The 11,815-nt window shown below is 33.5% G+C and overlaps 3 protein-coding genes across 3 annotated transcripts in view; 1 reads left to right on the top strand and 2 right to left on the bottom strand.

Moving 5' to 3' along the window:
- Positions 1–1,363: 1,363 nt before the first annotated feature.
- On the bottom strand, positions 1,364–6,487 carry LOC128231931 (uncharacterized). Its single transcript, XM_052945188.1, has 4 exons — positions 6,253–6,487; positions 3,405–3,462; positions 2,951–3,056; positions 1,364–2,719 (listed from the first exon to the last, which is right to left on the bottom strand). The coding sequence occupies exons 1-4, from the start codon at positions 6,303–6,305 to the stop codon at positions 2,442–2,444; spliced, it is 495 nt and encodes a 164-aa protein (XP_052801148.1). The 5' UTR covers positions 6,306–6,487; the 3' UTR covers positions 1,364–2,441.
- Positions 6,488–6,658: 171 nt separating this feature from the next.
- LOC128232365 (uncharacterized) lies at positions 6,659–8,525 on the top strand. The gene is made up of 3 exons (XM_052945876.1): positions 6,659–6,814; positions 7,353–7,404; positions 7,605–8,525. The coding sequence occupies exons 1-3, from the start codon at positions 6,705–6,707 to the stop codon at positions 7,998–8,000; spliced, it is 558 nt and encodes a 185-aa protein (XP_052801836.1). The 5' UTR covers positions 6,659–6,704; the 3' UTR covers positions 8,001–8,525.
- Positions 8,526–8,953: 428 nt separating this feature from the next.
- LOC128230951 (telomerase-binding protein EST1A-like) overlaps positions 8,954–11,815 on the bottom strand; it is a 28,699-nt gene continuing 25,837 nt past the window's right edge. Inside the window, exons 26-27 of the mRNA XM_052943378.1 lie at positions 10,937–11,018; positions 8,954–10,711 (exon numbers count right to left, since the gene is read on the bottom strand). Of these exons, the coding sequence (XP_052799338.1) occupies positions 10,581–10,711; positions 10,937–11,018 (213 nt within the window). The 3' untranslated portion in view covers positions 8,954–10,580. The remainder of the gene's footprint in view (positions 10,712–10,936; positions 11,019–11,815) is intronic.

Below are 11,815 nucleotides of genomic sequence, written 5' to 3'. Positions count from 1 at the left end.
GGCATGGGGGTAAAGATCAAGTTTACTGTTACTACTAATATAAAAACTATTTTCACTCAATGATTGTAATAAGAAGAGGCATATGGTGATGAAACTTGGTATGTTGAATGCTTATATGGAGACTTAACATGGGTGTGCATTTAAGGTTTGTTGGGTCAAGGTCACTGTTACTTGAAATAGAAAAATAGTTTCTGCTCAATGATTACATAAGGAGTGATGTAAAGTGTTGAAATTAGTATGTAGCAATCTTATGGCTGTAAAGTATTTTGGGACTGTATTTGGGGTTCAGGTGGGGATAAGGTCAAGATCATTATTATTAAACATAGAAAAAAACATTTCTGCACTATAACTTTAGTTACGATTATCATTAATGTGATAAATCTTGGTATGTTGCAAGACTTACCATGGGATTTTGGGGAATGTACAGTCAAAGTCACTGTTTTTAAGATAAGTTTCTGCTTGATAACTTTAGATAGTGGTGGCGTAGCAGGTTAAGGTGAAGATAAATGATGTTAAGTGGTGAATGATGGTGTTTAGACAGCTCTTTAGGAGATGAACGTTGGGATTACATTCTGGGTCAGTTGGGTCAAAGCCAGTTGCTGTTTCAAAAAATAGATAAACAGTTTCGGCTCAATCACTCGAGGAATGATTTGGAGATTATTTCTTGTGATTCAAGTTGGTCGGGTCAAGGTCAAGGTAGCTTTACAGAAAATGTTCAGTTTTCGATTAATTTATGTGAAAATATATATTTGTATTGCAATTTGCAGGGTCAAGGGACTTGTTTCTACACAAATTTTTCTTCTCAATAGCATAAATAAGATGTTTATGCCGATAATTTTGTACTTTGGGATGCATTTTTGGTTGGTACTAAAAGAGTAAAGGTCAAAGTTTCTGCTTGTATTTCTAGACATCAAAAACTTTAATTCCCTATAATTTTCCTGTTTCGTTGCATTGTGGTGTTTTGAGTTCTTATTTTCTCCCCTAAAGGAATTGCTCTGTTTGTCCATGCACACCAGGTCTCGGATATAAGTAAATTGTAACTAAAGGCCGCACCAGTTTCAATCAAACATCGCAAACATTTGTGTTGTTATCTCAAAGGTCAACACTTGAGGTCAATGCAAAACTATGCCTTGTTCCTCAGCCATATCTTAGCTACAATAAATGGTATTCCAATCAATTGTTTGTACAAAAAGGATAGTGTGTTGTGCACAACAAACATGCTGTATAAAGATGGATAACTATCTGAGTGGTCCAGTCCGGGACATTTACCACATTTTCCTAAGCAGCATAGTTTTAATTTAAATTTAAGCAAATAAAACACATCATGAAACTCAGATGTGCATTTGAAAAGAAACTCAGGTAAGAAAATAATTTGCATTTTTATTTATTCGTAGATAAGCTCTAAAAGCATGAGCCTATAAGAACAGATATATGGATTAAAAAAAGAAAGATTGTAAATTATTCGGAAAAAATACAAATAAGAGACATCACTATAAGGACACTTCAACACCAAAAGAAAGGAACAACAATTTTCAAACAAAATAATGTTGAACAAAATACATAAATACCAGTGATTGTGAAAACAAATTGCAACTTTCAGTAACATGTTCACATAAAACATCCTTTATCAAAACTTAACAATACAGACATAGATTATTTAGCAAAACAACTTAAAGAACAAATGATTTATCTTATGGCATCAGGAAAATTTAGTCATTCACCAAGCATTTAAAAATGAAATTATAGCGGTAAAACTGCTTATCCTAATGTTTCAATGAAAGTCGTTTGGTTGAATTTTCTTCATATGTCTACCAGGTTGAAGTAGCCTTACTGTGAAAAATAAATCATTTCTATTTATTAAATATTAGCTAAATCAATTCATAAGTGATGATTCAAGTCATTTAAAAAATTATTACCATTAAGTAAACATGAATCGTAAATTCATTGTAATGAATTCACTATTTAGTTTGATGTTATACACATGATTTTGTTTAGTAAATTATGCAGTTTATTGCTTTTTTGCTTTAAATTAAAAGAAAAAAAAAATTCTCATTCTATTTCCTTAACAGCAAATTAAAAGGTAAATGTGTGTGTTCAGACTTAAAGGAGTGCAAGCTTATATTGTTATTATTTGTTTAATATATTTTTAACAAAAATGTTCAAGTACTACTCGTTATGGAAACTATAGTTAAAAAGTTTTAAACAGATTGTAAATGCACTGATTATCACACCTAATCATGTATATGAAGTAAACATTATGCATTTGTGATTGCAAGAATATTTTCTTAAAAAAAAAATTCAGCTGCTTCACTAAGTATTAACAACTATTGTTGTTTATAACTACAGCATTTCCTTGATACATATATAAACCAAAATAAAATATCCAAATAAACATTGTTAACAATTTTAAATATTTAAAAAAAATCATTGTCTTTTATTCCTTAGTATCCGTTGTACTTGATTGGAGGAAAGTGGTCATATCTGATGGGTTCCTCGTAGTTTGGTGGGTTATACAAGCCCCACTTTGGTACTGGCACTTCTTTGGGGATGGGGTCTGGTTTAGGGAATGTATTGCACCCTGTGTAGGCCCTGTTAAGTGGCAGTGGTTTCAATGTGTCCTTTTGCATAACCTCATTGGTGACAGAGATGAAATCATCATTGACCCGGCTTGTTGGTTTAGATGGGTACTCGTATGCCCAATTTACATTTTTGTAGTCAGCTGGAAAATAGTAAAAGCAGCATCAACATTATTATCTTATATAGGAAATATTATCATTAACTTTAATCAACATGAGATACATACACATTTAAAGACATGTTCCACTTGAAAGATGAGGCTCCCTGCATGTATATACAAGTAATTAATTTCAATCCTCTAGTAACAAACAAAATTGTAGGCGAAATACTTCTATATTATTATCCCTGGCTCATTAAATGATGAAATACTGACCTCTGCGTATTGTGTTGACTCGACGGCGGTACCAGTCAGGGTTGGATGAGGAGGCCTTCCACGCATACCAGTCTGGCTGCTCGCCACTCCATTTCCTCCACCCATTCTGCAACAGAAAAATATAATACATATACCAATGTTTTATTTTTTAATCAATAAAAAACTGTTATTACATTTTAGTCAAAGGCAATGGTAATTTGATTTACAGTTGTTTTTTATGAAGAGTCTACTACACTTGCAACTCTCCCATTGAGACCAATAAGGTCCACAAACTGAAGGTTTTATTATCTTTATTCATGTACACTTCTTTCTTGGAAAAACTCATGACTGCATCCAGGTAGCATTGGAAACAGATTTATATTGAAAAACACATAAAACATGATAAAAGTTTGCAGAATGATGTTGTGGAAATATTCTGTTATCAAACCAAAAGCAAGAGGTAAAAGAAATATACCCTTGCTACATCTGGATGGCTTGAATGATAGACCTTCCATTCATTCAGCTTTGGTTGCCTAAAAATACAATGCATATCCTGTTTACAATGTATTTATACTAAAATAATTAATGTCAGAGTACACATGAGCTCCAAATGTAGATATATATGTATGAATATGTTGTATACCATAAGTAATTTTGAATGATGACGCTTTTGATATATCTGGTAAATTGTATCAATTATACTACATGTATTAAGAAACCCTACAAGGACATTCTTTGATCTTGAAGTTGTCTACAATGTGAAACGTTAGTAAGAACTGAACCAGTCACCTGGATAGCTTAAACTAGAGTTCCATGCTAGCGTTTCACAGCCAATTGTATAAAACTTGTTATTTATTTGGTTTGGTCAAAGTTGGCGGATGTTACATAAGAAATATTTTCACACTTTGTTTTCAAAATTAAATTTTCCCTTTATTTACTTTACTGGTAACAGGAGTAAAACAAAAAGAGTATTTGAGGGTAGAAGTTTTGCATACATGACATTACACATTGTGTAAGAAACAGCCAGCCGATTAGATATGTTAGTAGAGCTTGGATTTTAGTGCTCCAGCATTCGTGAATTTGAGTGCGGACACACATTTCCTTCAAAAGTTCACTCCAATAACTAAAGTAAACCTTGGAGGAAAAGTGAGCTTGGTGTGGGGCTTGAAATCAAATCGCCGGAACACTAGCAAGGCACTCTTACCAACTGAGCTAACCTGGCAGCTGGTTCTTACACACACACACACACACTACACTCCTTCCACCATTAACATTTTAGGCCAACAGAGGCACTCCTGGCGTTGGGTCACGGACACTACGGACCATGGACATTACGGACCAGACATTACGGACCAGATTTAGGGACACTACGGACCAGATTTAGGGACATTACGGACCATCTTCAGAAACTTACGGACCATCATTTATAATGTTTTTAAACATTTTTTTTTTTAATTTATTCACTCAGTGGTCTTAAATTTGTTAATAAATACTTGAATATTAGTGCTCAGTATGAAAATTATCTTTAATGTAACTGAAAAATCCAGGAAATTCCAATGTTAAACATCAATGTATTTTTAATAAAATATTATAATAATTTGAATAATAATGAACGAAATATGTGTTTATCCTATAATTGTAAATGTGAATATTAATGTTTTCATATGTGATCGATTGCATTCTGAAATAAACTTTGAATCGTCATATTTGTTTGTTTTCCGTTTCAACTGTTTTAATTGAAAGGTTCAGTCAAGGCGGCGAATCCACGTGACCAAATGGTTGGTTTCAATGCAAGATGGCGTCACCAAAACGCTCGACTCGAGCCGAAAATCAACGTTATATCTATAATTATGATAGTTTCTTGGAATTTAAACATAGCCTATCATATGCCTACCTACCTAGTGTGTATTTACATATCCATATTTTCCTTGAATTTGTTACTGTTTTCGAGAACACTTTTGCAATGTTTCCAACATGTACACAATCCGACTGGAAGGTTACAGTTCCATTTATCATTTTGGCTCAGATTTAGTAGAAAATGAGATAAAAGTTCGGGAAAACCGCATAAAACACTTAAGTTTTGTTTAAATATAACAGGTACGGGTATTTGTGAACAAATATATTAATGATTTTAAAAGATATGAGAACGAAATGAAAATGATAGGTTGCAGCTCCGATTTTTACAAAGATAGGTTGCAGTTGCATATATAGGCTTCCGTCTTGACTGCGAATTCTTTGACTTATTTTTAGTCTCCAAAACAAAAGTATAACCTTTAACTTTTTTACTTACGTTTGAACAAGATCAACGAATTACACTCGACTGGTTTGTAATGTCAACATGCCATAATCTCATTTTCCGCTAAATCTGAGCCAAAATGATAAATGGCAATGTAACTTACCAGTCGGATTGTGTATTGAGCCGTGGGTTCAGTGAAAGTGCGCCGTTACAATGGGTTTTCACACTTTTATGATTGCCAATTAAAGGTTGTCAGTATAATGTTTGTTTCTTTTGTTATATACCGCCGATAATTGCGGGTACAATTATAACTAATAAACACTAATTAAGGCAACAGAAATTGCCAGTTTTAAACACCAGTTTGCAAGAATTGCAACAAACACACATCGTTTATTTAATATATGCTCGATTTATTTTGGTAAATAAACTGTTTTGGAAAATATTTCTGCTCGATTTATTTTGGGAAATAAACTGTTTTGGAAAATATTTCTTCTGTTGCTTTTAACTGATTTAACTGCCGATCTTTCAAATTTCGTTCATTATTGTTCACATAATTGTTATAAATGCATAGGTCTTTAACACCTTTTGGAATTTCACAAGATTTTATATTGAGATCTATTCGAACTTCACGGGATTTTTCAGTTTTATGGAAGATATAACGTCATACTGAACACTCATATTCAAGTATTTATTAACAAATTATAAACTAATGAGTGATTAATTTAAAAAAAAAATGTTTAAATCATGGTCCGTAAGATTTCCAAGATGGTCCGTAATGTCCCTAAATCTGGTCCGTAGTGTCCCTAAATCTGGTCCGTAATGTCTGGTCCGTAATGTCCATGGTCCGTAGTGTCCGTAATTCCTGGCGTTTACCGCTTCCATCATTAAAATAATAAACCTACACCCATTGGAGCTCGAACCCATGTCTGCCTGAACACTAGCACGGCTCTGACCGACTGAGTTAAGCAGGTGGCTGGTTCTTACCTAATCACACTACATAACATACACAATTAAGTACGCTATAAAGAAATGCAGAATACAACTGTCACAGCTCCATTAAATTTAAATGAAAAATGACTGCACATACCACTCTTTTTGCAGTTTAGCTGGGTTGGACAAAAAGCCATAAGCAGCCGCCATCTTCACGGATTTTTCAAACCGTAGCGTTTTCAAAGTCACTTTTTGGGGTTCACTCGCTTCCCAAGCATATGACACTTGACAGATTTGTTTAAAATAGACAGAACAACCTTATTCATTTATTTGATAATATTTACAAAAGTTGACATTTAATTCAGTGATGTAAGCGGCCGTGTAAATGAACGTGCCGCCATAGCAACGACACTGCTATCAATGATAAACAACAATTATTCATGTTTAAATATCTCTTCAAAAACAACATCGTTAAGTTGAAAACAAAAAATATCTCAACCAAATGTTAACTTCTCAATTTTTATGATGCGGTTTCGTTGAAATGTTCACATATCGTATGATTTATACCAATAACGATGTAAGCGGCAAGCGTAATTGACAACAGGAAAGATGTCTCAAGCTAGTACGTTATTTTTCAATGGGAGCCAGACAAAGACTCCCTACTGGACCAACAATCCACCCAATGTTCCTAAATATCCGAGCTCACAGGAAATGTTTCGGTACGCTCACTGTATGAATTTGCCACATGCCTAACATGATTGGGGCAACTTAATTGCTTCACTGTGAACATGTACTTTTTATGATGATAATGTATTTTGTAGCCCATACAATTATACACATATCAGTGTTTGCAAGTGTACATGTTTATCTATTATTTTTAATGTGAATACATGATATTATTTTGAATCTGTTCAATAACTTACACAAATACATGATGTAATACATACATCGGTGGCGATGGCCGAGTAGTTAACATGCCATAGTTAATTGGGATTAGAAGGTCTGTTGTTCTATCCTCACTAAGAGCTTTGTCAATAACTTAGTACAGTATTTTGACCTGGATATATGTTGTCTTTAAAATAGTTCTACAGAGCTAACATAACTTGTTAATCATTGTGACATAGACTAAACCTTAACTCTACCTTTATTTTTTCCATCATTATAAAAAAAATTATGAATTTAAAAGGAAAAACTCTATAATTAATATTTCAAATAAATTCATATTTGTATCATCATTATGTAATTATTATTTTTTAGGTTTGAACAACCAGACAGGTTCACAGTAAAAACAGGAAGAGATTCCTATCAGGTAAAGAAAGAAAGAAGTGATTTCTCTTTCTTCATATATGTATGCATTTTTCTTCGAAAAAAATTGAAAGGTTTTGAAAGTTACGACATTTGTACTGTTTGTTTATTTGTCATTATAACTGTTTCAGTTAGATACTAAAAATAACTTATTACGCAATCTGTTTACAGCCCTATTAACACAATTTTTAACAACTTTTACAGCACTGGACTGACAAATGGTATGACTCTGGTATTCCCACTTTGCGGCGCGAAGAGCTTCCTAAGATTGCAGACAGACAAGAGCCATGTTCACAGCCCTGGCAGTACAACCTTGGGACCTCTGCTGTTGATAAGTGGAACAAGAAGGGCAAAGACTGGCCCATCCATCCCATGTACTCCACCCAGGGCTTGCCCCCAACAGAAACACAGAGAGCCCGAGGAATGAACAGGTTGACTATTCCAAGAAATGACAACTTGTACCCTTTCTCAAACTACATGACTTCAACATACAGGCGCCCTGTGTATTCTGTCATGGGACCTATGCAGAGGCAGCCCACGTATGGTGTTACACATCAACACAACAGGCACGGGAACATGCCATTTGAAGATTACTATTAAATAGATGCTTAAAAATGGCAAAAGTGAGAAAACCTCATTTTGACACTGCTGTATAACAGTCAAATACATGCAATACATAGCTGCATGTTAATTTAAAAGCCTAAAAATTAAAAAGATCAGTATTCAGATAATAATTTAATTTCCGAAGTATAGATCAATATCATACTTCATTCTGAATAATATTATTTCTTTGAAAATAATGACTGTATTGCTAACTTATCTGCCCGTTTGTTATTGTTTGTGATGAATGATACTGTTTTTCATGTTGTTGTAATAGAAGTTAAAAATAACCAGATCAGATCCTATCTTGGTTTCACTGTTTCAAAATTGTTCGTTTTCATAAAAAATAAACCAACTCATCTGTCAGATAAAATGTACCGGTAAGCTGTTTCTGTTTCATTCACTTGTTAAGTGCAATTTTACCACAGAAAATGTTTTGACAGTATAAAATTTCCTTTGGGTATTTAATACTTTACTTTATTGCTTTTATTATCAATAAAAGATTTGTAAGTGATAAGGCCTCATATTGTTATTACATAAACCAAATGTTGTGGTAAGGTGTCATTATTCATTTATCGTCTTCTTTATAGGCCGTTCATAGAAACTTCTACGGGCAAGTGGTTGGCGTTCAGTACATGTTTGTTGACCAATTAATGACTCTATATTTTCAAAACTTATAACATCTTTAAGTGAATGTTTTATGGCTAAAGTCACATGATTCATTGCATAAAAGGCACAGTTTTACATGCGTACATGTGGTTGTCCACCATGTGGTCAAACTCTGTCCTTGTCCAATCAGATGTGTTGTATGTGTGCAAGTTTGTCATTGGATGAAAGTCATGATAACAATCTTTGGCACAGAATGACCAAAGTTAAACATTAGCTCTTTTTTCAAAGGTTCATTGGGATTTTTTGCAAGCCAGAAATACAATTCCAACAAAGAAAACACACGATACAGTTCTATTCATTTTATTATTGCACCAAATCAAAATAACAAATAAGCTATTGAGAATCATATGACATGTTACTGCATAATGCAATATATTCAATTAATTTTTAACACACGTGTAATCATTACATTATATTCTATCAGCTAATAGACTTTCAAAACATGAAGGTTCATACTTCTGAAGTTGACACACTTGAAGCATAATAAGCTATAATAAGGTCAAATAACACTCATGTACATTCGACAGTTCTCATTTATTTTTTTGAAAGAGGTCACAATAATTTTAAGGTAAAAATAAATAGTAGAATCAAGCATCTTATGTGATATGCATATTTATTTGATATTTCAGTATTTTCAACAGAAATTCTTTCTCTATAGCTCCCCCCCCATAACTACGAATTACCAGTACATAACAAAATACCAGTAGTCTTTCACTATAATTTAAAACAGATTTTACAATGACAACTCAGATAAGCTGAAAATGTTTCAAGAAGAAAATGTGCACTTTTTACATAAAGTATGGCTAATGAAAAAGATTCATTTTTTTTAAACAAATACCATTGAAAAGGAGAAGAATTTGTCAGTAACCAAATAGCTATAACTTATGGGTATACAGTGTCAGGAAAGCAGAACCGGCATTATAATCTTGGCTTCTGGCAATATGTACATCTTAAAATTTATTCACAACAATTTAAAACAATTGCCAATAAAATTTACAATTCACTGGTCTGATTATATTTACATAAAATAAAAGATGGAATAGTTTTTCCTTTCTGTATTAAAGGTCTTGAAAAAGTACTTATGTTCGTCAGATGAGTGCAAAAAGAGCATTAAATGTCGGAGCATGCATTGGTTTGATATTGCCAAACACACCACATATAATTGTAGTGTGTCGTACAGCCACAGAAAACCTCTACTTTATAGACTATATAAAAACACAATACCAAGCACTTAGTATTACATGTATCGTACTGATGGGCAAGAACATTTAGTAACATAAAGAAAACCTTTGCCTCAAAAAAATGTGTATTTCATAACATATTTTAAGAAGATAAAGACAAGCAAACTAAAAGTTTCAACCTACACAAACAATAAAATGTAAGAGATGTAACATATAACTGAGATCAAAGTCATCCTCTCATAAGAAAACAGTTAAAGAAGTGGAGCTCTCTAATCAATCTAAAGGAATCTTTAGTAATACATTCATTGTTAAAAGACAGGTCATTTTATAGCACTGTTAGTACTGGCATTATATCTTTCAAAACACAAGGGATCCAAACACACCTTATCAGAATACTCACTAGGTATTACAAATCATAACATTAACACATCTATTTAAAGGTCACTTAATGGGTAATCAAACTAAGGCAGTTTTTCATTGGGTTATAAAGCACTTCTATAAAAACGTTCATCACAAATGTCCTACGTTCAGACATTCCAGTTTCTACTGACTTCCACATGGAATGCTGATGAACCAGAACAGAGCGTATATTCATGATCCCCTTATGTAAAGAAGTAACATAAGGACTTCCAAGTAACTTAACACATCCAAGGGAGTAACTCCTGCCTAGCAACAGCAGCTCTTGGGGAAAGCTGGGTGAATCCATTGTGATCAAGGGTGACAGGCTGGATCAGGTAGGGGCACTCCACTTGATGAATGCTGGGATGTCCTTGACTGGTATGTTATGGGTGTGGGCCTTGAGCCGAAGATTCCTGTCTTCCGTGAGCAGCACCACCTCTCTATACAGGTGGACTGGCGTATCTGACCATGGAAATAACAAGTGTAACAATGACCACTATAATCAGTAAACCCCAGGCCTCAAGTACTTTTCAATGCCTGACTCTTTCAAAGTTTGTTTTGTTATTTACTGTGAAATACATGAAATGTTTTGTTTCAGATCAGGAACTGAAACAGGGTAAACTATACAATTAGGAATGCAAAAGTGATAGTATGTATAGTAATAGAATTGTCTCCCCACAAACTCACCCTTGCTTTTTGGCATGAAGTCTCTGGCTTTGTCTTTACAGTAGAAGAAGCAGCAGGAGAGGATGAGATCATCATTGTTACCCTGGAAAGCAATTGTATTGACTGCAAGTTTTACTTCTTGTATTGTCAAATGTAGGTCTCACTGGATGTATAACTGAGACATTTTACAAATGGTTGTGCTAATATGAGAGTCTACAATTGGTTAAAACCATTTAAAAAACAGGAGATTTTTGATTCAGAGTTTATACACTTATTTATTAAAGTAAAAACATTTTGGAGTAAAACTAGAGCTATCCCACTCACTGGAGTGATGCCTACTGCCGCATCAACATTAGATATTATCAACAGTTTCAAGCAGAACATATATTAGCAGTTTTTTTATTATAAATCATATCAGGCACCTGTGAATTTATTCCTGAAAATGTATCTCTAGAAGTAGTTCACCAGAAAAAAAATCATTCGCCAATTAGTTCACAATTAAGATTGAAGGGCACATAACAACGCAGTTAGTATTTCAGGCAACAGTACACACTGCAGGTGATTAAAATGTGTACTAAGTATCAGAACAGACTCAAAACACCTTTATACCTATATGTGTACTTTAGATTCAAGGGCACTTAACTCTAAGATGAATTGCCTTATGTTCATGAAAATAATGTCCGGCAAAAGTATACTGCATGGTGATATTGTGTTCCTATGCATCAGAACAATCCTTCTTAAACTGAGGAAATGTTAACCATATAAAAACCTATGTTGTCATAAATGTAAAAGTCAAGAACATGTAACTCTTAAGATAATTAGGTTGTGGCTAACAAAAGTAAGAATAATCCTTTTTAAACTGAGGACCAAATTTAATGAGTATAACTCTTGAACATTTTT

The sequence above is a fragment of the Mya arenaria genome, chromosome 4 (genome assembly GCF_026914265.1).
Source record: "Mya arenaria isolate MELC-2E11 chromosome 4, ASM2691426v1".
In the NCBI taxonomy this organism is placed as follows: domain Eukaryota; kingdom Metazoa; phylum Mollusca; class Bivalvia; order Myida; family Myidae; genus Mya; species Mya arenaria.
Note: the sequence above shows the minus strand (reverse complement) of the source record. Positions and strands in the feature narration are given on the sequence as shown.

Excerpts from the sequence above, each read along its gene's own strand:
- LOC128231931 (XM_052945188.1), bottom strand. The coding sequence starts at position 6,305 with ATGGCGGCTGCTTATGGCTTTTTGTCCAACCCAGCTAAACTGCAAAAA. Across the intron at positions 3,057-3,404 it reads GCCATCCAGATGTAGCAAGG|AATGGGTGGAGGAAATGGAG; the intron begins GTATATTTCTTT and ends TTTCTGTTGCAG. Across the intron at positions 2,720-2,950 it reads AGTCAACACAATACGCAGAG|CTGACTACAAAAATGTAAAT; the intron begins GTCAGTATTTCA and ends ACTATTTTCCAG.
- LOC128232365 (XM_052945876.1), top strand. The coding sequence starts at position 6,705 with ATGTCTCAAGCTAGTACGTTATTTTTCAATGGGAGCCAGACAAAGACT. Across the intron at positions 6,815-7,352 it reads AGCTCACAGGAAATGTTTCG|GTTTGAACAACCAGACAGGT; the intron begins GTACGCTCACTG and ends ATTATTTTTTAG. Across the intron at positions 7,405-7,604 it reads CAGGAAGAGATTCCTATCAG|CACTGGACTGACAAATGGTA; the intron begins GTAAAGAAAGAA and ends CAACTTTTACAG.